The 24,042-nt window shown below is 44.8% G+C and overlaps 2 protein-coding genes across 3 annotated transcripts in view; one reads left to right on the forward strand and one right to left on the reverse strand.

Annotated features, from left to right (window-relative positions):
• Positions 1-24,042, reverse strand: part of ACACA (acetyl-CoA carboxylase alpha) — a 337,027-nt gene that overhangs the window by 290,006 nt on the left and 22,979 nt on the right. The window contains exon 2 of the mRNA XM_030808066.1: positions 1,068-1,185. The gene's annotated coding sequence lies outside the window, so the exon portion shown is untranslated. The remainder of the gene's footprint in view (positions 1-1,067; positions 1,186-24,042) is intronic.
• On the forward strand, positions 7,918-23,181 carry CUNH17orf78 (chromosome unknown C17orf78 homolog). Of its 2 annotated transcripts, XM_003278388.3 has the most exons (7): positions 7,918-8,017; positions 9,724-9,810; positions 11,005-11,244; positions 17,014-17,139; positions 19,998-20,122; positions 20,572-20,694; positions 23,104-23,181. In XM_003278388.3, exons 1-7 carry the CDS (start codon positions 7,960-7,962, stop codon positions 23,179-23,181), a joined length of 837 nt encoding a protein of 278 aa, XP_003278436.2. In that variant the 5' UTR covers positions 7,918-7,959. The 2 variants fall into 2 exon arrangements, with proteins under 2 accessions (XP_003278436.2, XP_030663932.1); XM_030808072.1 differs by lacking the exons at positions 17,014-17,139; positions 19,998-20,122; positions 23,104-23,181 and having other exon boundaries at positions 20,572-20,733.

Consider the following 24,042-nt stretch of genomic DNA (forward strand, 5'->3'; position numbering starts at 1 on the left):
GGGCACAGTGGTTCACGCCTATAATCCCAGCACTTTGGGAGGCCGAGGTGGGTGAATCACCTGAGGTCAGGAGTTCAAGACCAGCCTGGCCAACATGTTGAAACCCTGTCTCTACTAAAAATACAAAAATTAGCTGGGCGTGGTGGCAGGAACCTGTAATCTCAGCTACTCGGGAAGCTGAAGGAGGATAATCACTTGATCCCAGGTGGTGGTGGTTGCAGTGAGCCAAAATTACGCCATTGCACTCCAGCCTGAGTGACAAGAGCAAGACTCCATCTAAAAAACTAATAATAATAAAATGAAAATTCAGTTCACCAACCCATCCGCCCCAATATTTCCAGGTTAATGGAGCATGTGATCAGGGACCTTGGGATATTATGAATCCTTTACCCTTACTTGGAGGGAGCAAATGACTGTGGCCTGAGCTTCTGAGTACCAACCAAAGGGCTGGCACCTGTGAGTATGCCTGGCCCCACTCAGGCTTATTATTGCATCACACAGGAAAGATTCTTTGGCCCCTTTGGCAAGGATGTGTAATAGTAGGAACTTGCATATATTACAAGTAGGAGTGTAATGAGGACGATCCCTTAGAAAACAGTTTGGCATTAATTGGTAAAGTTGTACATACCCTGCATACCCTATAACCAGCTTCTACTTCTGGATTTATACCCTGGAGAAACTTTCAAAACTGCCCCAGAAATATTGCTCATTATGGCTACAAACTGGAAACAACACAAATGTCTCTCAACAGCAGAATGAATATATAAATTGTGATACATTCATACAATGAAATATTATAAAGCGATGAGAATGAACAGATGATTGCTACATGAAGTAATATGGATGAATTTTACCAACATAATGTTGAGCAAAAAATGTATGTTTCCTGCTACAAAAACAGGCAAAACAGGCCAGGTACCAGTGGCTCATGCCTGTAATTCTAGCACTTTGAGAGACTAAAGCAGGAGGATCACTTGAGGCCAGGAGATTGCGACCAGCCTGGGCAACATAGGGAGACCCTGTCTCATAAAAATTATAAACAATTTAGCTGGGCAGGTGATACACGCCTGTAGTCCCAGCTACTTGGGAGGCTGAGGTGGGAGGATTGCTTGAGCCCAGGAGTTGGAGGCTTCAGTGAGTCTTGATCACACAATTCCACTCCAGCCTGGGTGACATAGCAAGACCCTGTCAAAATAAAACAACAAAAAAAAATGGGCAAAACAAGCCAGGTACATGCCCCTGTAGTCTCAGTTAGTCAGGAAGCTGAGGTGGTAGGATCGCTTGAGCCTAGGAGTTCAAATCTGGCCTGGGCAACACAGACAGAGAGAGACCCCATTTCTAGAAAAAAAAAAAATAGGCAAAACTCATTTGTGATGGCAAGAATCTGGATAATACACTCTTTTTTTTTTTTTTTTTTTTTTTTTTTGAGACGGAGTCTTGCTCTGTAACTGCAGGCTGGAGGGCAGTGGTGCAATCTCAGCTCACTGCAACCTCCACCTCCCAGGTTCAAGCAATTCTCTTGCCTCAGCTTCCCGAGTAGCTGAGATTACAGGTGCATACCACCACACCCATCTGATTTTTATATTTTTAGTAGAGATGAGGTTTCACCATGTTGGCTAGGCTGGTCTCCAACTCCTGACCTCAGGTGATCTGCCCGCCTCAGCCTCCCAAAGTGCTGGGATTACAGGCGTGAACCACTGTGCCTGGCCCCTCCTTTTTTTTTTTTTTTTTTTTTTTCTTTTTGAGACAGAGTCTTACTCTGTCACCAAGGCTGGAATGCAGTGGCCCAGTCTTGGCTCTGCAACCTCTGCCTCCTGGGTTCAAGCGATTCTCCTGCCTCAGACTCCTGAGTAGCTGGACTACAGGCATGAGCCACCATGCCCATCTAATTTTTGTATATTTAGTAGAGACAGGGTTTCACCATGTTGGCCAGGCTGATCTTGAACTCCTGATCTCAGGTGATCCACTTGCCTCAGCTTCCCAAAGTGCTGGGAATACAGGTGTGAGCCAGTGTCCAGCTGATAATATTTACTTCTGATGGTGAGTAGTGACTGGGAAAACACATAAAAGAAATTTCCAGCCCACACGTGGCGGCTCACGCCTGTAATCCCAGCACTTTAGGAGGCCAAGGCAGGCGGATCACTTGAGGTCAGAAGTTCAAGACCAGCCTGGCCAACATGCTAAAACCCTGTCTCTATTAAAAATACAAAAATTGGCCAGGTGTGGTGGCTCACGCCTGTAATCCTAGCACTTTGGGAGGCCAAGGTAGTCAGATTGCCTGAGCTCAGTAGTTTAAGACCAGCCTGGGCAACACGGTGAAAACTCATCTCTACCAGAAAAAAAAAAAAAAAAAAAAAAAAAAAAAAAAATTCGCTGGGCATGGTGGTGTATGCCTGTAGTCTCAACTACTTGGGAGGCTGAGGCAGAAGAATTGCTTGAACCCGGGAGGTGGACGTTGCAGTGAGCCGAGATTGTGCCACTGCACTCCAGCCTGGGTGACAGAGCTAGACTCTGTCTCCAAAAATAATAATAAATAAATAAATAAAAATTAGGTCGGGTACAGTGGCTCATCCCTGTAATCCCTGCACTTTGGGAGGCTGAGGTGGGCGGATCACCCTGAGGTCAGGAGTTCGAGACCAGGCCGGCCAACATGGCGAAACCCGGTCTCTACTAAACATACAAAAATTAGCCGGACTTGGTGGCACATGCCTGTAATCCCAGCTACTTGGGAGGCTGAGGCAGGAGAATCGCCTGAACCTGGGAGGCAGAGGTTGTAGTGAACTGAGATTATGCCACTGCACTCCAGCTTGGGCAACAGAGGAAGTCTCTATCTCAAAAAAAAAAAAAAAATACATAGAGTTTGATTCCATTTATATAATATGCAAAAGTAAACAAAATATTTTTAATGATACATATATAGAGAGTTCAATTTTTTTGTTTGTTTTTGAAATGGAATTTCACTCTTGTTGCCCAGGCTGGAGTGCAATGTCATGATCTCGGCTCACTGCAACCTCCACCTCCCGCGTTCAAGCGATTCTCCTGCCTCAGCCTCCCGAGTAGCTGGGATTACAGGCTTCTGCCACCATGCCTGGCTAATTTTGTATTTTTAGTAGAGACAGAGTTTCTCCATGTTGGTCAGGCTGGTCTTGAACTCCTGATCTCAGGTGATCCGCCTGACTCAGCCTCCCAAAGTGCTGGGATTACAGGCATGAGCCACCACGCCCGGCTGATAGTTCAATGATTTTACAAAACATGGAAAAATAAAAATTGGGAGGAGGAAAGAGACCAGAGGACCAGAGGCACAGACATGTAAAGAGCATCCATGATGTTGGCAATGTTCAATTTCTTAATTTGGGTGATGGTAACATATGTTCACCTTTTCAGTATTATTGTTATTATTGAAAATATACTTATGTTCTATATACTCTCCTGTATATATGGTATATTCCACAATTAAAAAACGGCCACGGCCAGACCGAGTAGCTCATGCCTGTAATCCCAGCACTTTGGGAGGCTGAGGCGGGTGGATCACTTGAGGTCAGGAGTTTGAGACCAGCCTGACCAACATGGTGAAACCCCGTCTCTACTAAAAATACAAAAATTAGCCAGGCGCGGTGGTGGGCGCTTGTAATCCCAGCTATTTGGGAGGCTGAGGCAGGAGAATGGCTTGAACCTGGGAGGCGGAGGTTGCAGTGAGCTGAGATCACGCCACCGTACTCCAGACTGGGGGACACAGCGAGACTACGTCACAAAAAAAAAAAAAAAAAAAAAAAAGAAATAAAGAAAGAAAATGGCCATGCTGGTGGCTCATCCCTATGATCCCAGCACTTTGAGAGGCTGGGGTGGGAGGACTGCTTGAGCCAGGAGTTCAAGACCAGCTTTGGCAACATACTGAGACCCTGCCTCCATTATTAATTTCTTTTTTAATTTAAAACCAAACCAAACCAAATGAACAAAATGGCATGTAGCTTTTAAAAAGCAGTAGCATAAGCCAGACGCGATGGCTCGTGCCTGCAATCCCAGCACTTTGGGAGGCCAAGTCAGGCAGATCACGAGGTCAGGAGATCGAGACCATCCTGGCTAACATGGTGAAACCCCATCTCTACTAAAAACACAAAAAATTAGCCAAGTGTGGTGGCGGGTGCCTGTAGTCCCAGCTACTTGGGAGGCTGTGGCAGGAGAATGGTGTGAACCCGGGAGGCAGAGCTTGCAGTGAGCCGAGATCACGCCACTGCACTCCAGCCTGGGTGACAGAGAGAGACTCAGTCTCAAAAAAAAAAAAAAGAAAAAAGAGTTGCATAGTGTGCAGGTACAATAATTTTAAAGCCAGAAGAGGCCTTGTAAGCCATTCTGTCCAACCACCTCATTACAGAAACCAAAATAGAGGCCAAGAGAAGACAAGTGACTTGTTCAAATTGATTTAGTCAATTAAAGAGCCTGGGGTAGGCCTCCTGGCTTCCTGTCAAGTGCTCCTTCTGCAGACCCATCCTGATTCATCCATTTGGTCCTAGTTCCTACTCTCTTCCAACGTCATATCTCTGAATTGCATATGTCATAAAACTCATAACTTTTTTCCTGCTAAATTTGATGTTTTTGTTGTGGGAAAAGGAGATCAGAAGAGATATACTCTGCTCCACTGATATTCTAAATGCTTAGAAAGTCAGTCAAAATATCTAGGAGTAGAGAAATCGTCTATTAGAAATAATAGAAACATGGATCTATTTGTCTACTCTTGGATTTTTTTTTTTTTTTTTTTTTTTTTTTTGGTGTGGGGGATGGAGTCTAGCACTGTCACACAGGCTGGAGTGCAGTGGCGCAATCTCGGCTCACTGCAACCTCCGCCTCCCGGGTTCAAGTGATTCTCCTGCCTCAGCCTCCCAAGTAGCTGGGACTATAGGCATGTGCCACAACGCCCAGATAATTTTTGTATTTTTAGTGGAGATGGGGTTTCACCATGTTGGCCAGGCTGGTTTTGAACTCCTGACCTCATGATCCATCTGACTCAGCCTCCCAAAGTGCTAGGATTATGGGTGTGAGCCACAATGCCCGGCCTACTCCTGGATATTTTGACTGTAGCTCTTCCACCGCTCTGTCCCTGACAGTATGGCCTACTCCAATATGCAGGCTTTTTTTTTTTTTTTTTTTTTTTCAGGTGGAGTCTTGCTCCGTTGCTTAGGATGGAGAGCAGCGGCGTGCTGTCAGCTCACCACAACCTCTGCTTCCTGAGTTCAAACGATTCTCCTGCCTCAGCCTCCCAAGTAGCTGGGATTAGAGACGTGCGCTACCACTCCTGGCTAATTTTGTATTTTTAGTAGAGACAGGGTTTCACCATGTTAGTCAAGCTGGTCTTGAACTCCACCCGCCTTGGCCTCCCAACATGCTGAGATTACAGGTGTGAACTACCGCGCCTGGCCCAGGCTGACTTTAGAGTCTTTAAGTTACAAAAGAAAAGGGTAGGGTCTGAGAGGTGATCAAAGAAAACTCTTAGACTTCATCTTTGGCCAAGCACAAGGTCTCTTTTGGGAAAAGTGAGCTCTTTTGCCACCTTGTGACACTGGATGAGAACAGCAAGCCCTCAGATCAGTTCCTACTCCTGCTCCAAGGTGGCAGCATTGTACCGTGGCATCTAGGAACTAATGTACAGAGAGTTTCAAATAGAGCAACAGGAGGGAAGGTGATAATACCTCAGGGGAGCAGAGAATCATGTCATCATGTTAAGGAAATAGTAAGCAAAAATCACAAAACCCAAGGAAGGCAATGGAGCCCCTCTGCCCTAACCACCTCCTCTGCTAAGAGAAGCAGGCAGCCGGGGGCAAGAGGGTGGGGAGGATGAATAAAGATTTGCTTGGGCCAATAAAGATGTGAGGCATTTATGTTCCCTCTAGTCAGTGGCCTCATTTCTCTGCTTTCTTTCTCACAGCAAAACTTTTTGAAAAACTTTTCTAGGCCGGGTGCAGTGGCTCACAAAGTGCGCCAGCACTTTGGAAGGCCAAGGGGGGCAGATTGCTGGAGCTCAGGAGTTTGAGACCAACCTGGGCAACACAGTCAGACCCTGTCTCTACAAAACATAACCCCATCTCCAAAATAAAACAAGACCAAAGAAGCTCTAGAGTTTGATAAAGACAGAGTAGATATTTATTCTCTTTTTTCTTTCTTTTTTTTTTTTTTTGAGATGGAGTTTCGCTCTTGTTGCCCAGGCTGGAGTGCAATGGCGCAATCTCAGCTCACTGCAACCTCCACCTCCCAGGTTCAAGCGATTCTCCTACCTCAGCCTCCCGAGTAGCTGGGATTACAAACATGCGCCACCATGCCCAGCTAATTTTTGTACTTTCAGTAGAGATGGAGTTTCTCCATGTTGGTCAGGCTGGTCTTGAACTCCCGACCTCAGGTGATCCACCCGCCTCAGCCTCCCAAAGTGCTGGGATTACAGGCACGAGCCACCGCGCCTGGCCCTTCATTCTCTTTTTTGCTCTATCTATCTATGCCATCACAAAGTCTACAGATTATTACACTAGACACTGAAAAATACAAATTTGGAAAGATCTTCAACAACAGTTATCTGTCTAGGAAAACCTTCCCAAGCCACAGACAGTACCACTCACCTACTGTATTTAGCTCTTCCTCACAACCTCTCAGCCCAATGGTCATCGGAATGTTGTCCACCAATACTCGCTTCACTATTCAGGAGGGTGAAGATGTGCAAAACTCAATAGGTATGTCTGTGCTAATGCGAGTTTATGCATGTAACTGTGGATTAATTCTAGAGATCATATGGTTCAGGGCCGGCCAGGGTGGCTCACGGCTATAATCCCAGCACTTTGGGAGGCCGATGGGGGCAGATCACTTGAGGTCAGGAGTTCGAGACCAGCCTGGCCAACATGGTGAAACCTGTCTCTACTAAAAATATAAAAATTAGCCAGCAGGGTGGCACACACATGTAATCCCAGCTATTCAGGAGACTGAGGCAGGAGAATCACTTGAACCCAGGAGATGAAGGTTGCAGTGAGCCAAGATTATGCCACTGCACTCCAGCCTGGGCAACAGAACGAGACTCCATTTCCAAAAAAAAAAAAAAAAAAGGCCAGGCACGGTGGCTCATGCCTGTAATCCCAGCATTTTGGGAGGCCGAGGCGGGTGGATCACAAGTTCAGGAGATTAAGACCATCCTGTCTAACACGGTGAAACCCTGTCTCTACTAAAAACACAAAAACATCAGCCAGGCATGGTGGTGGGCGCCTGTAGTCCCAGTTACTCAGGAGGCTGAGGCAGGAGAATGGCGTGAGCCTGGGAGACAGAGCTTGCATGAGCCGAGATCATGTCACTGCACTCCAGCCTGGGCGACCGAGCGAGACTCTGCCTCAGCAACAACAAAAAAAAGAGATCATATGGTTCAGGACTCTCAATTTATAGAAGAGAACATTTAGATCCCAAGAAGTCAAGTAATTTTCTCAAGGTGATAGCTAATAACAGGGCCTGTACTAGAACTCAACTGTACTGACTCCTAGTCCTAGTTTCCCGCTCTATTCTAGAAATTATATTCCTTACTAGAAATCTCCACATCTTTTCATGAAAGTATATAAATCTCTGTGCCTGTGTCAGTGAGCATGCATGTAAATGTATACGTGTCTATCTGCAAGTATTTGTAAAGCATATCAATGGGCGTTTATGGCCTTCCTGCTCGAGACACCTCTAGGTAATCCAGTTCTCTATGTCAGCACCGGCAGCGAAGTCAGAAGAACTCTGAGTGAATTATTAATAAGCAGAATTAGCCCTTTCTCCAATTAGATCTATTCCTGGGTCTTCAGGAAATTGGGGCAAAATAATCAGGGTGGAATCAGAGTCTCTCAGGGTCAAACTTGGTTCCAGCTGCGTGTGGTGAAAGCAACTAGAGGCAGAGCTATCAAGGGCTGTGGCAGATGAGCAGTGGTCTGTCTGCAATGAGCATGTGCTCAAGCTAACATGGATACCATCTTGGTCTTCAGCCTAATCATTGTATCCTATGATGCCAACAAGAAAGGTAGGTAATTCTCTAGCCTAATCTCCTGGAAAATACAGAGAGAGGCCTAGAAAGAGTTTCGGGGTCTCTTCCACCAGATAGAGATGTAGCTGATATCCAGCAAGCAATACTTTCCAGAGTTAATCCCATGTATCCACTCGCCTCTAAGAAGGACTGCAACTTATTCATTCCAGAGAGATAGCTGTCTGTTTCATGATGAGAGGTCTTCAGAGAATGTGATGCATTCTTATGTCTTGTTCATGTAATTAACATTAAAAGTCCTTTCACTGTTGGATGGCTTTCTTTAGAGTTTCAGTATTGTCATCACCTAAGATTCCCAAATTCATAACTGTTCATAAGATGTTGCCTTTTTTAAGTTGGTACATGTAAGTAGCTAGATGGTGACATTCTTGGGTGGGGAGAGCTGAGGGAAAGGGTGATATTGGGTGGAATGGCATCATTTGCTGCTCTTTGGTAACTGCTTATTTAAAGCATGAGTTTTCAAAGTTTCATAAACATTTCATCTCTAAAATTAGCTAATCAAGGCTGGGCACGGTAGCTCATGCCTGTAATCCCAGCACTTTGGGAGGCCGAGATTGGTGGATCACCTGAGGTCAGGAGTTCGAGACCAGCCTGGCCAACATGGTGAAACCCCATCTCTACTAAAAATGTGAAAATTAGCCAGGCATGGTGGCATGCACCTGTAATCTCAGCTACTCGGGTGGCTGAGGCACAAGAATCACTTAAACCTGGGAGGTGAGGTTGCAGTGAGCTGAGATCGTACCACTGAACTCCAGCCTCGGTAACAGAATGAGACTCTGTCTCAAAAAATAAAAAATTAAAATAAAAAAATTAGCTAATCAGAATTAAGACCAAATGGCACAAAGTGCAGCAGTAACAAATTTGACAAATTATAAAAATGTCACAACCCTTTGAATTATGTGCCAAAAAGCATAAATAACTAAGACCTATGGTTCTGTGGAAACCTATAGAGATACCAAAGTCAGACAATATAAATCTCCAAAAGCTTTATTTAATACAAGAAAGAAGATAGAATAGGAGGGAGAAGAGAAAATAAGCAGTATTTAAGGAAATAGGTTGGTTAGTCTTTCATTAACTTAGTAAGTTTTCTTAACTCTATTTCACCTTTCTTTGTCCTAAGGGTAATAGATTGGTACTAAGTATTCTTTATACTAGGTCAACTACTACTTTGTATGTATTTGGCTGGGTGTTCTTTTTTGAGGGCCGGGCATGGTGGCTCTCGCCTGTAATCCTAGCACTTTGGGAGGCCAAGGCAGGTGGATCACCTGAAGTAAGGAGTTTGAGACCAGCATAGCCAAAATGGCGAAACCCCATCTCTACTAAAAATACAAAAATCAGCTGGGCATGGTGGCTCATGCCCGTAATCCCAGCTACTCGGGAGGCTAAGGCAGAAGAATCCCTTGAACCCAGGAGGTGGAGGTTGCAATGAGCACAGATCACGTCACTGCACTCCATCCTGGGCGACAGAGCGAGACTCCATCTCAGTAAATAAATAAATAAATAAATAAATAAAAGTAAAGTCTTTTTAGAGAGTGATCTCCCAAGTTGCAAGTTTTATGAGCAGGAACTGCATTCTTTCATATCTTCTCCTCCATTGCCCAGAATTCTAAAAAGTAAGTACCAGTAAATTCTGATTTTCCCCAAACCTCCCCCGGTTTCCCTCCTCCCCCTCTGCTCACCCCCAGACCTCAGAGATAGCAGTTGCCGAGTGGAACAGCTGCCTGGGATCTTCCCAAAGGACGTGAGAAGCATCAGAGAATTGCAAATGCAAGGTAGGGAATGGGTGCTTTCTGGAAAATGATATTGCCATTCCAAAAAATTTTTACCTTTAAAAGATGTCTCATCTTCCCACTTCCTAGCCCATATCTCAAATATACTATTTTAAGGATCTGTATCCTCCCAGGAGGCTTTCTGGAAACCAATCTTTAAATTAACTGTCATTACCTAAAGCATGCCTATATTACTCAAACGGATGGAGATGAAAAAAGAGACGGAGGCAGAACCTACCCCTCTCTGCATTAAAGAAAATCTATGAGCATCTCTCTGTGCTAAATTTACTGCTGTCACCAACCTTCATGGGAACCATGGCAGGAAGAAAGGCAGGACTTGTATATTAGTACTATGAACACAAACTGAAGAAGAAGTTAACTAAAAGGAGGAGACAGTACAGCAGTGGAGTTTAACAGGGGTCATGAATGGAAGTGGGTTAGCTTGGCACTGTTCAGATTAAAATCCAGCTTTGGCCAGGCATGGTGGCTCACGCCTGTAATCCCAGCACTTTGGGAGGCCAAGGCAGGTGGATCACCTGAGGTCACGAGTTTGAGACTAGCCTGACCAACATAGTGAAACCCCATCTCTACTAAAGACACAAAAATTAGCGTGTGGTGGTGCACACCTGTAACCCCAGCTACCTGGGAGGCTGAGGCAGGAGAATCACTTGAACTGGGGAGACAGAGGTTGCAGTGAGCTGAGATCGCGCCATTGCACTCCAGCCTGAGCAACAAGAGCAAAACTCCGGGCAACAAGAGCAAAACTCCGGGCAACAAGAGCAAAACTCAGAGATCGTGCCATTGCACTCTAGCCTGGACAACAAGAGCAAAAGCTTCAAGATCGGGTGCCGTGGCTCACGTCTGTAATCCCAGCACTTTGGGAGGCCAAGGTGGGAGGATTGCTTGAGCCCAGGAGTTCGAGACCAGCTTGGGCAACACAGCAAGACCCTGTCTTTTAAAAAATTAAAAAATTAGCCGAGCATAGCGGCATACACCTATAGCCCCCATAGTCCCAGCTACTCAGGAGGCTGAGGTGGGAGGATTGCTCGGAGATTGAGGGAGTTTGAGGCTGGAGTGAGCCATGATTGCGCCACTGCACTCCAGCTTGGGTGACAGAGCAAGGCCCTGTCTCAAAAAAACCAACCAAACAAAAAACAAAACCAGCTCCATTTTTCTATCTGGTTCTTCTCCTTCCAGAAACTCACACAGAAACCAAAAGGACAACATTCATTCAAAATCGGACTATAGCTACCCTGCAGTGCCTTGGCTCTGACAGCAAAGTAAAAGTCAACCTTGTATATTTGGAGAGAAGGCCAAAGGTCAAGCATATTCTGAAGAACCTGAGAATCATTGCTGCTCCCCGCAGAAACAGCTCTGCCTCCTCAAGCTGTCACCTAATCCCCACATCCAAGTTTCAGACTCTTCTAACAGGCAAAGGTGAGATTGGAAAAGAGGAAGGGGGCAGGCTTAATTTTTAGTTGACATCCTTGAAGGCAGCCAGAACTCAGTAGCAGGAAAAGCTACAAGAAAATGAATTATCCTCCCCTTGGGCAAATCTACATGCTCTCTGAAAGTCAGTTTTACAATCTCTAAGATCCCTTCTAGCCCTGATACACTGTGATTTTCATGTGATCCCCATTTCTGATGGGTCTTCTTTTGACAGTTTTTAAAAATTTTTTGTTTTGTTTTGTTTTGTTTTTGAGACGGTGTCTCGCTCTGTCACCCAGGTTGGAGTCCAGTGGTGCGACCTTGGCCCACTGCAACCTCTGCCTCCCAGGTTAAAGTGATTCTCCTGCCTCAGCCTCCCAAGTAGCTAGGATTACAGGTGTCTGCCACCATGACTGGCTAATTTTTGTATTTTTAGTAGAGACAGGATTTCACCATGTTGGCCAGGCTGGTCCTGATCTCTGACCTCAAGTGATCTGCCTGCCTTGACCTCCCAAACTGCTGGGATTACAGGCATGAGCCACTGTGCCTGGCCAGGTTTTTTTTTTTTTTTAATTTCATTTTGCATGCACAGAGTAAAATATTCAAACAGCATAGATTTATAGTGAAAAGTAAGTCTGTCTCCTACTCCTGTCTCTCAGTTCTCCAGTTCTCTATCCCTGATGGAACCACTATTAACAACTTATTATATTTCCTTCCAGAGATACTCTAAGAATGTATGAATGTGCATATTTTAAAAACATAAATGGTAGCATACTATATACATTGTTCTGCCCCTTGCTTTTGCTTGTTTTTTTTGTTGTTGTTATTTTTTGTTGTTATTTTTTGTTGTTGTTGTTGTTGTTGTTGTTTTCTTTGGAGATGGAGACTCACTCTGTCACCCAGGCTGGAGTGCAGTGGCACGATCTCGTCTCACTGCAATCTCCTCCTCCCAGATTCACGTGATTCTCCTGTCTCAGCTTTCCAATTAGCTGGGATTACAGGTGCCCGCCACCACACCCAGTGAATTTTTGTATTTTTAGTAGAGACAAGGTTTCACCATGTTGGCCAGGCTAGTGTTGAACTCCTGACTTCAAGTGATTCACCCACCTCAGCCTCCCAAAGTGCTAGGATTACAAGCGTTAGCCACTGCGCCCGGCCAATCCCTTGCTTTTCCATTTAATAATATATCTTATAGGTCGTTCTATTGCAATACGTATATATTTACCCCATACTTTTTTTAATATTTGCCTCATTCTTTTTTAACAGTTTTACATTATTCCATAGTATGTCTCTTCCACAGTCTTTTTTTTTTTTTTTTTTGAGACGGAGTCTCACTCTGTTGCCCAGGCTGGAGTGCAGTGGTGTGATCTCGGCTCACTGCAAGCTCTGCCTCTCGGGTTCACGCCATTCTCCTGCCTCAGCCTCCCAAGTAGCTGGAACTACAGGTGCTCACCACCACACCCGGTTAATTTTTTGTATTTTTGGTAGAGATGGGGTTTCACTGTGTTAGCCAGGATGTTCTTGATCTCCTGACCTTGTGATCTGCCCGCCTTGGCCTCCCAAAGTGCTGGGATTACAGGCATGAGCCACTGCACCCGGCCATGTCTCTTCTATATTCTACTAGCCCCCTATTGATATATATTTTGGTCATTTCCAATCTTTTGCAAATACAAACAATTCCGCAAACAATGACCGTATATATTCTTCTTTTTTTCTTTTTTTTAAATAAATTCTTTTCCTCTCTTTCACTATTACTCAGGATCTATATATATTCTTCTTGTATACCTGCAATTTATCAATAAGATTTATCAATTTATCAATAAGATTCCAAGAAGCAGGATTGTTGCATCAAAGGTTGATAGTTACTGCTAAATTACCCTCACTAGAGGTTGGTTCCATTGTGCATACCCACATTGGGTGAGAATGCCTATTCTCACCACAGCTGCTAGGCAGTGGTTCTTAACCTCAGCCTGAAGTTTCTCTCCTTCTGCCCTCATTTCCTTTTCTCACCCTTTCTTTTTTTCCATACAGTCTTTTTTTTTTTTTTTTTTTTTTTTTTTTTTTTTTTTTTTTTTTTTTTTTTTTTTAGTGTAGCCAGTTCCTCGTTATAAACTGGCAATCCCCCAGATGCTATTGCTACATTACTGGAAAAATAAAATAAAACTTGACATTTTAAGAGAAATTGGGGATCCACAAGCAGAATAATGGAAAAAACTTTAAACACTAGACTAAAACTGGGAAATAAGTGGATAGGCTGTCAGGATGTGACTCAGGTACTGTAAATTATACATGCTAACATGTATAATTTACATGTTACAGAAAAACTCTTAAAAACTCAAAAGTGTCAGCTGCGGTGGCTCACGCCTGTAACCCCAGCACCTTGGAAGGCCGAGGCAGGCGGATCATGAGATCAAGAGATCAGGACCATCCTGGCCAACATAGTGAAACCTCATCTCTACTAAAAATACAAAAATTAGCTGGGCATGGTGGTGTGTGCCTGTAGTCCCAGCTACTCGGGAGGCTGAGACAGAAGAATGGCTTGAACCCAGAATTCGGAGGTTGCAGTGAGCTGAGATCACACCACTGCACTCCAGCCTGGTGACAGAGCGAGACTCTGTCTCAAAAAACAAAACAAAACAAAATAAAAAAAATTAGCCAGGCATGGAGGCACGCTCCTGTAGTCTCAGCTACTCGGGAGGCTGAGACAGAAGACTGACTTGAACCAGGGAGGCGGAGGTTGCAGTGAGCCGAGATCGCACCACTGCACCCCAGCCTGGGCGATAGAGCGAGACACCATCTCAAAAAATAAACAAACTCAAAAGACTCTGGCAGGGTTTTGAACTTTGAATATTAATGCAAATTAATTAAATCAAATTGTTTCCCTCTTAACTTGGGACACCTTGCTGTCCGTGGCAGCTGTGTTGGGGAATAGTGGCCTTCAGTCATTTTGGAGTTTGGAGCGCTCTGGGTGGAGTGAACATAGTGCTAGGCACTGTAAGACTCGGGGCAATTAAGGACATCAGCTCTTAGAAACGGGGACAAGGAAAACTGAGAGGTTAAGGGGGAGGAGAGATGCCAAAGATCGACCTGACCTAATTCAAAAATTTGCATTTGGTTAGCCTCCCAGAGAAAAAGAAACTCTTCCTCCTTCCTTCATAACATAGTAGTTGGTTCCCACATCTAGAATTTAAGCTAATACTCTGTACTATTTGAGCTATGCAAAAAGATCAAATGGATATTTGTAGATTAGTCTGGGGACCTAATCATCACTCATGATACATTTTTATGAAACCATAATGATGAATCCCAAACAACCTATTTATTTATTTGAGACAGAGTCTCGCTTTGTCCCCCAGGATGGGGTGCAGTGGTGTGACCTCGGCTCACTGCAACCTCCGCCTCCCAGGTTCAAGCAATTCTCGTGCCTCAGCCTCTCAAGTAGCTGGGATTACAGGCCTGCACCACCATGCCCAGCTAATTTTTTGTATTTTTAGTAGAGACAAGATTTTGCTATGTTGGCCAGGCTGGTCTCAAGCTCCTGTCCTCAAGTGATCTGCCCACCTCAGCCACCCAAAGTGCTGGGATTATAGGCGTGAGCCACCTCACTTGGTCCAAAACAACCAATTTATGTATGAACTTTTGAAACATAATCCCTTCTATAAGTTTGAAACTTTCTATTCTGAATTTAAATCTCCACTCAGTACTAGGAGTGATAAACCTCAAACAGGGTAGAAATAAAAATAAGAGCCGGGCGCGGTGTCTCATGCCTGTAATCACAGCACTTTGGGAGCCCGAGGCGGGCAGAACATGAGGTCAGGAGTTCGAGACCAGCCTGGCCAACATAGTGAAACCCCGTCTCTACTAAAAATACAAAAATTCGCCAGGTGTGGTGTGCGCCTGTTGTCCCAGACAGTCTGCACAGAAGGATGTCCCGGAAACGGTCAGAAGACAGTTCATGGAAATGTCCTCAAGTAAAATAGAAATTTGGAACTGTAAGGGTGAGAATGTTCTGCAATTGCAATACGAATGCTCATCAGAAGATGTGGGTCAACATGGAATGTAGAAAGAGGTAAATGGAGACTATTTGTTATTATTTAAGAAATTTGGAAAAGGAAAAGACAGCTATTATCAATATTTCAAAATTTCCTTCTGGTGGAGACAGATGACTCATTAGGTCATCTTTTGCCCCCTCTTTCAATCATAATATCATTCAGTTTGCAAAGTGTTTACACACATGCTTTCTCATTGTTATTTGTTTCTGATCTTCACAACACCCCTGTGAAATAGGTAGAGCAAGTATTATTTTACTACTATCATCTCACAGATTAAAAAAAACAAAACACAGAGAACTTGTGGTGACCTGTCCAAAGTGAGATTTGTTTATTTTTATCTAATATGACTCATAAACACGTAAGTTATCACTTCAAGAACTGACTAGCACTATGCTGAAACTGTTCTTGTTTTTCCTTTTGAACTTGTTGACTTTATGTCTGTCTCTGCCAATGTCTGCCAACAATGTCTTCCTGATTAAACTGGAATCAGGGATTACCTCTTCCCCTATGATTTCATGTACAGTGCCTGGCACTATGGCCACTGGCCTCTGAGGTAAAGAACTATCATTTTCTTATGGACTTAAGACATGGAAGAGTAATTTAGAAAAGTCAAGTAGAATTTATAGACCTTAATTTAATAAGCAATGATATGAGACCACTAAACAGAGAACAGAAACCACACTGTCTGAATTGGATTATGTCAATTCTGGAGATGAGTGAGGTTATTTCCAGACTCCAGCTAGACTCTATCCATCTCCCATCACTTCCACTGCTGGTGTGAATCACATCATCTCTCATCTGGACTTTTGCAATGGCCTCCCAACAGGTTACCCTCCTTCTACCCTTGCCCACCCCAACCCATTCCCAACACAGTAGCCCAGAGATCCTTTGAAAGCAAGGCCAGGCTGGGCACAGTGGCTCATGTCTGTAATCCTAGCACTTTGGGAGGCCAAGGTGGGCGGATCACTTGAGGTCAGGAGTTTAAGACCAGCCTGGCCAGCGTGGTGAAACCCCATCTCTACCAAAAAATACAAAAATTAGCTGGGTACGATGGTGCGCACCTGTAGTCTCAGCTACTTGGGAGGCTGAGGCACGAGAGTCATTTTAATCTGGGAGGCAGAGGTTGCAGTGAGCCGAGATTATGCCACTGCTTTCCAGCCTGGGTGACAGAGGGGGACCCTGTCTCAAAAAAAAAAAAAAAAAATGCTGAATGAATGAAATCGAGGAGTACATGAAGCTGGGTGGCTTTTCCTTCTTCCAGCTCCTCCTGCTTTCCCCAGTCCCCTCTCAGAGTAGTTGATCTAGATTCTACTAGACACACTTGCAGCAGTCATTAAGGCTAACTGTGATAGTTCATGTTCTTCCTTGGACTTTGGAGCCATCTCTTTTTAAAGAAGGAAACTGTCAACAGTTTTTATGACCTTCATCTTTATTATTATTATGGCCTAAATAATGATAGGCAATGATATCATTGGTATCACTCCTTCACTTTGATCCTATGTTAGTCAAAAGTCCCATGGACATTTAATCCATATCTCTTATTAGTACCTCTATCCTCATTTACTCTTGGCATTATTTTGTGCTCACACCCTAAACCTATGGACAGACAGGTTAATGGGACCACAATTGGAAGTTTACTATCAGCTAGGTAGGGTTTTATCAGGTAAAATCAAAGGCAGGATAAAGTTTTCCCCTAAAGTTTCATGTTTTCTACTTTGTTTTATAGCTTTTTTACCAGGGATGTCACAATGTAAAGTCTATCCAGTGATGGCGGCTTCATCAGAGACTTTTTCCACCACTACCCCTTCTATAACTCCTGGGAATAAAGAAGGAGAGAAAACTACAAGTACTGGTAATTTTTCTAGCTTTGAAATGCCAAAGTACAGAATAAGTAGGAGTAAAATAAGAACAGAAAAGAAACATTTTTAGCCCCAACTTTAGTCTGGATCTACTGTTATTTTTCTTTTTTCTTTTTTTTGAGACGGAGTCTCGCTCTGTCGCCCAGGCTGGAGTGCAGTGGCGCAATCTCGGCTCACTGCAAGCTCCGCCTCCCGGGTTCACGCCATTCTCCTGCCTCAGCCTCTCCGAGTAGCTGGGACTACAGGCGCCCGCCACCACGCCCGGCTAATTTTTTGTATTTTTAGTAGAGACGGGGTTTCACCGTGGTCTTGATCTCCTGACCTCGTGATCCGCCCACCTCGGCCTCCCAAAGCGCTGGGATTACAAGCGTGAGTCACTGTGCCCGGCCTGATATTTTCCTTAAGGTTAAGAAGTTACTGAATGTACACTGAAAAATCATTCAATTTTTCATTTTAAAAAATTACCTTCTCTAGGCCGGGTGCTGTGGCTCACATCTGTAATCCTAGCACTTTGGGAGGCCGAGGTGGGCAGATCACCTGAGGTCAGGAGTTCAAGACCAGCCTGACCAATATGGTGAAACCCCGTCTCTACCAAAAATACAAAAATTAGCCAGATGTGATGGCGCACGCCTGTAATCCCAGCTAGATGGAGGGCTGAGGCAGGAGAATTGTTTGAACCTGGGAGGTGGAGGTTGCAGTGAGCCGAGATTGTCCCACTGCACTCCAGCAGGGGCGACAGAGTGAGACTTCGTCTCAACAACAACAACAACAACAACAACAACAAAAATTAGCTTCTCTATAAAGAAGGTCCCAGAAATATTTGTAATTTGACACCATCAATGATCATTTATCTCCACACAAATGAGCTCACCCTGTCGCCAGAATTAGGGACAGAAAAAACTGTATTTCTGTAGTAGGTAATTCTAGCCACTGTATGTATAGATGGACAATATTTAAACACTAAGCAATTATAAGAGTGATGACACCAACCAAGTGCTTTTCTTTTTCTTTTTTTTTTTTTGAGACAGGGTCTTGTGTTGCCCAGACTGGAGTGCAGTGGTGCAAACATGGCTCACTGCAGCCTTGACCTCTGGGGCTCAAGTGATCCCCCCACCTCAGCCTCCTGAGTAGCTGGGACTACCGGTGCGTGCCACCATGTTCAGCTAATTTTTAAATTTTTGTAGAAACAGGGTCTCGCCACATTGTCCAAGCTGGTCTCAGACTCCTGGGCTCAAGCGATCCTACCGCCTCAGCCTCCCAAACTGCTGGGATTACAGGCATTGCCCACCACGCCCGTCCCCAAGAGCATATATTTGTTTTGATATGGAGTCTCACTCTGTCACCCAGGCTGGAGTGCAGTGGTGTGATCTCAGCTCACCACAACCTCCGCCTCGTGGGTTCAAGCAGTTCTCCTGCCTCAGCCTCCTGAGTAGCTGAGATTACAGGCATGCACCACCATGCCTGGCTAATTTTTGTATTTTTAGCAGAGACAAGATTTCACTATGTTTGCCAGGCTGGTCTCGAACTCCTGACTTTGTGATCCGCCTGCCTCAGTCTCCCAAAGTGCTGGGATTACAGGCATGAGCCACTGCGCCTGGCCTCCAACAGCATGTTTTCATCTTCACTGTTTTTTGGGTTTTTGTTCTTTAGGGTGGAGTCTCACTCTGTCCTCCAGGCTGGAGTGCAGTAGCGCAATCTCAGCTCACTGCAACCTCTGCCTCCCGGATCCAAGAAATTCTCCTGCCTCAGTCTCCTGAGTAGCTGGGACGACAGGCATGCACCATCATGCCTGGCTAATTTTTGTATTTTTAGTAGAGACGGGTTTCACCATGTTGGCCAGGCTGGTCTCAAACTCCTGACCTCAAGTGATCTGCCCACCTCGGCCTCCCAAAGTGCTGGGATTACAGGCGTGAGCCACCGCACACAGCCTTCTTCACTGTTTTTTAGCAACAGTCCTCCTTAAATTGGCCAGGACTAAAATTCTGTAAGATTCCAATTTGGGTTACATCCTAGTTTCTACCAGGGGAAAAAATGTGATATTAGTAATAACAAGATGCACATTAGGGCCAGGTGAGTTGGCTCACACCTGTAATATTCCAGCACTTTGGGAGGCCAAGACTGTAGGATCACTTGAGGCCAGGAGTTCAAGCTTAGCGGGAAATATAATGAGACTCTGTCTGTACAAAAAATTTTAAAAAATTAGCCGGGCATGGTGGCGTTCGCCTCTGGTCTGAGCTACTCAGGAGGCTAAGGTGGGAGGATGGTTTGAGCCTGGGAGATTGAGGCTGAAGTGAGCCGAGATTGTGCCACTGCATGCCAGTCTTGAGTGACAGAGTGAGAAAAAAATGCATATTAGCCATTTGCTGCCAGATTGAGCTTCTGACCCAGAAGCAGTGCTAATTTTTACATTTCTTCCTCTTATATTCTATGAAAGCCAGGAGAAACATAGGAAAGGCGATTTTCTAATCCCATAAAATGTGTCAGAGCAAAATGGTAGGAACCCTGATAAAGCTGACAGTAAAAGAAGTTTAGAGCTCCATGTGTCCCCGAGATTTTTCTTCCTGTGAGCAGTGTTAAGAATCAGCCCTATGTGATTATGGAAAATCCCCAATTCCAGGGAAGGTGACTCACTGGGAAGAGAGTGCAAAAGAAGTAAGAGCAGAGCCCATGATGCTCAGCTCACCCTCACCCCCTCCAACCCTGAGTTTGAATTTGAAATTCTGCCTCTGCCTCTGGGTTAGGCTGGGCCTCTAATAGTCTTGAGAGCCAGAAGAACTTCAGGTCAAAGGATCAATCTCTTCCCTCTCTCAAATTTTCTTTTCTCCCTCTTTCGCTCCCCTCTCTCCTTTAGACACAGATGAGAACTTAGAGAAGAGACAGAAATGGAGTATTGTGGTCAAAATTCTGATTGCTGTCACCCTGTTGCTCAGTGGAGTCGCCATTATAGTATTTGTAATTTTTGAAGTCCCATGTCCTGTAAGTTTGCTGTTGTACTGAATCCTTGAACTTGACCTATAAAGACTTTCTCCTGTTCCAGAGGCAGCCTGGTATAAGGAGAAAAGCATAGACTTTGGAATTTGAGGAGATCTGCCACTCACACTCACTAGCTGAGCGGTTTTGGGAAATTGCTTGACTGTTCTAACCTCAGTGGCCTTGTGTAAAATAAGTCTCATGATATTTGCCTCTCATGACAGTTATAAAGATTGAGATCCTGTGTGAAAGGCACCTGGCACATAGGTGCTCGCTAAATGCAAGTTCCTTTCCTCTGCTGTACTTAGACATTTTCTAGAAAGGATAGGTCCAATAGGACTGAATATTTTATTTAGAAGAGATGACTTCCTTTAAGTTGCCCAACAAGAGGTTTGGAAGAAAACCAAATGCTTACCAACCACTTGATATTAATACCAGTCATTTTCTCCCTTCAGTGTCAATGCCTAGGAGCCAGGGAGCTGTGCCAATGCCAGTGGTTGTGGAGATGGCAAAAGAAGGGAGGCCAGCCACCCGGGACAGCTGAATCCAAGCCTGACTCTCAGCCCCAGAAGGAAAGTGTTCTCTGTGTGGTTTATGTCATTTGCATAAAGAAGGTGGGGTAGAGGCCAGGCGCAGTGGCTCACACCTCTATTCCCAGCACTTTGACAGGCCGAGGCAGGTGGATCACCTGAGGTGATCGAGACCAGCCTGACCAACATGACGAAACCCTGTCTCTCCTAAAAATACAAAAATTAGCCAGGTGGCACATGCCTGTACTCCCAGCTACTCGGGAGGCTGAGGCAGGAGAATCGCTTGATCCTGGGAGGTGGAGGTTGCAGTGAGCCGTGATTGTGCCATTGTACTCCAGCCTGGGCAACAGAGTAAGACTCTGTCTCAAAAAAAAAAAAAAAAAAAAAAGAAAAGAAAAAAGAAAAAAAGAAAATGGGGTTAATATATAAGTGCTAGGAGATTCGTCCCTAAGAGGACTGTGAAAAAATATTTTTTTAATGTGCTGGGAACAGGGAGCTGCTTCAGTTATGAAGCAAATGTGGGCAATCCTTCTTATGTCAGGAAATAGGTAGGATTTTATCCTACTCTTTTCCTAACATCAGTCCAGACATGACACAATAGGGTGCTTATTGAATACACATACCTCTGGGCCACATATAAACTGAATCAGATCGTTTAGATTGGAGTCAAGAATCTTATTTTAAGATTTTTAAGGCCAAGCCTGATTCATCATGCCTGTAATCCCAGTGCTTTGGGAGGCAGAGGCAGGAGACTTGCTAGAGTCCAGGAGTTTGAGACCAGCCTAGGCAACACAGCGAGACACTGTCTCCATAAAAAAAAAATAAATGGCCAGCTGGGCCAGGCATGGTGGCTCACGCCTGTAATCCTAGCACTTTGGGAGGCCGAGGCAGGTGGATCACGAGGTCAAGAGATCGAGACCATCCTAGCCAAAATGGTGAAACCCTGTCTCTACTAAAAATACAAAAATTGGCGGGGCATGGTGGCATGCACCCGTAGACCCAGCTACTCCGGAGGCTGAGGCAGGAGAATTGCTTGAACCCAGGAGACGGAGGTTGTGGTGAGCCAAGATTGCGCCACTGCACTCCAGCCTGGGTGACAGAGCAAGACTCTGTCTCAAAAAAAAAGAAAAAAAAAAAGCCAGCTGGTGGCATGTGCCTGTAGCCCTAGCTTCTTGGGAGGCTGAGGTGGGAGGATCACTTGGGCTCAGGAATTGAAGGCTGCAGTGAGCTATGATCGAGCCACTGCACTCCAGCCTGGGAAAAAGAGTGAGACCCTGTCTCCAAAAAAAAAAACAAACAAATAAACAAAAAAATTTATCATTTCTCCTGAACATTGGAAGAAATAGGCCTTAAGGGACTACAAAGTCTAGTCCAGAATAGAATTAGAGATAACCAGGTAGCTGCAACTGTGATTGAACTTCTATGAACACAATAAGCTACTAAATGATAAAGGAATACAGGCCGGGCGCCGTGGCTCACGCTTGTAATCCCAGCACTTTGGGAGGCCGAAGCGGGCGGATCATGAGGTCAGGAGATCAAGACCACGGTGAAACCCCGTCTCTACTAAAAATACAAAAAATTAGCCGGGCGTGGTGGCGGGCGCCTGTAGTCCTAGCTACTCGGAGAGGCTGAGGCAGGAGAATGGCGTGAACCCGGGAGGCGGAGCTTGCAGTGAGCCGAGATTGCGCCACTGCACTCCAGCCTGGGCGACAGAGCGAGACTCCGTCTCAAAAAAAAAAAAAAAAAAAGGAATACAAATACGGCCAGGCGCGGTGGCTCACGCCTGTAATCCCAGCACTTTGGGAGGCCGAGGTGGAGGGATCAGGAGGTCAGGAGTTCGAGACCAGCCTGACCAACATGGTGAAACTCCATCTCTACTAAAAATACAAAAAATTACCCAGGCATGGTGGCACACACCAGTAATCCCAGCTACTCAGGAGGCTGAGGCAGGATAATCGCTTGAACCCGGGAGGCACAGGCTGCAGTGAGCCGAGATCACACCACTGCACTGCAGCCTTGGTGACAGAGCGAGACTCTGTCTCAAAAAAAAAAAAAAAAAGTACTAAGATAGCAATCTTATATACATTATCTCATTTGAGCCTTACAGAAATCCTGGAAAGTAGCCAGGGCAAGTATCTACATTTTACTCATACTTAAGTTGAGGCTTGAAGAGGTTATGTGACTTCCCAAAGTTACACAGCTGGTAGAAACAGAACTATGATCCAGATCTTATAATTACTTTGCTAGTGGGTTATAGGTTCCAAGCAATTATAGGTTCTCATACCTATGTACACCTTGATCATACTTGCTCAGTGTAATTATCGATTAACAAAGAGGCAAAATGAAGTGCACTTGGAATTACATGGGGTTTTGTACTTAGCCAGCCCTTTTCTTGGTACATGAAGAACTATACACTTGCATCCTTTTTTAACTTTCATATTTCCTTTCAATCTCTAGGTTGCACAAGATGCTGCCAATTCATCAAACCCAAAGAAAGCTTCAGGGATCACTGTTATCCACCAGACATACTTCTGAAAAGTATGCTCTATCTCAAACACTGAATGATACTACACAGTCTTCTCCCTATTAACATGGGCACATTCTTGCCAATTTCACACTCGTATCTTCAGCAGGGACATTACAATCAAACACCAATTCCTGGTTAATGAAGGGAAAGTGTGGGCTTAGCAGAGTTACCCTCATGCCCCTACCTGAGCCACAACCTTCTGTAATTCACTTCATACATCCATCTAAATTGATATCTTTCCATCCCCTCAAATGAGAACAAAAAGCATTCCCTCCAAGCACTATGAATGGACCTTACTGCTCTCTTTGACAGAAGACTCAAACACAGCCTCTAAGGAACAAGGCAGCTGTTAGTGTGACACAGCTTCCAACTCCTCTGTTATCTTCACAGCTGACTTCACACTCACTGGCCCTCAATAGCTTAGAGTGGGACTCCTGATCTCCCTGGTTGACGTTTATAAGGTTTTGTAATTTAGTTTCTGGTGCTACATGTACCTATTCACACACTGCTGAAGGGAACTTGACCGTACGCATTCCAAAAGTCTTCCTCATAAGTTATCCCCAAGGGGTTCAGGGACTACAGACCATTAGTACCCAAGTGAAGTCTTCTGACGATCCAGAATTCCTAAGGTGGCTCTGATATTATATCATAGTTTAATAGAGAGCTGCATACCTTTTGGACAAAGATTCCAGAGCAAAATAATTATGATAATGCTGTTTCTCACAGGAGAATAGCTATGAGTCAAATCTAACCTGCTTAAATAAGAGTTTGGTGAGAAAGTGAAACCACCTGATCTTGAATCAACGTTGAGGTGAAAAAGGAAACGTCAGGAGGGATAAGACAGGGTGAGGCCCTGCTTCTTTTCCTAA

The sequence above is a fragment of the Nomascus leucogenys genome, unplaced genomic scaffold (assembly GCF_006542625.1).
Source record: "Nomascus leucogenys isolate Asia unplaced genomic scaffold, Asia_NLE_v1 Super-Scaffold_258, whole genome shotgun sequence".
NCBI classification, from domain to species: domain Eukaryota; kingdom Metazoa; phylum Chordata; class Mammalia; order Primates; family Hylobatidae; genus Nomascus; species Nomascus leucogenys.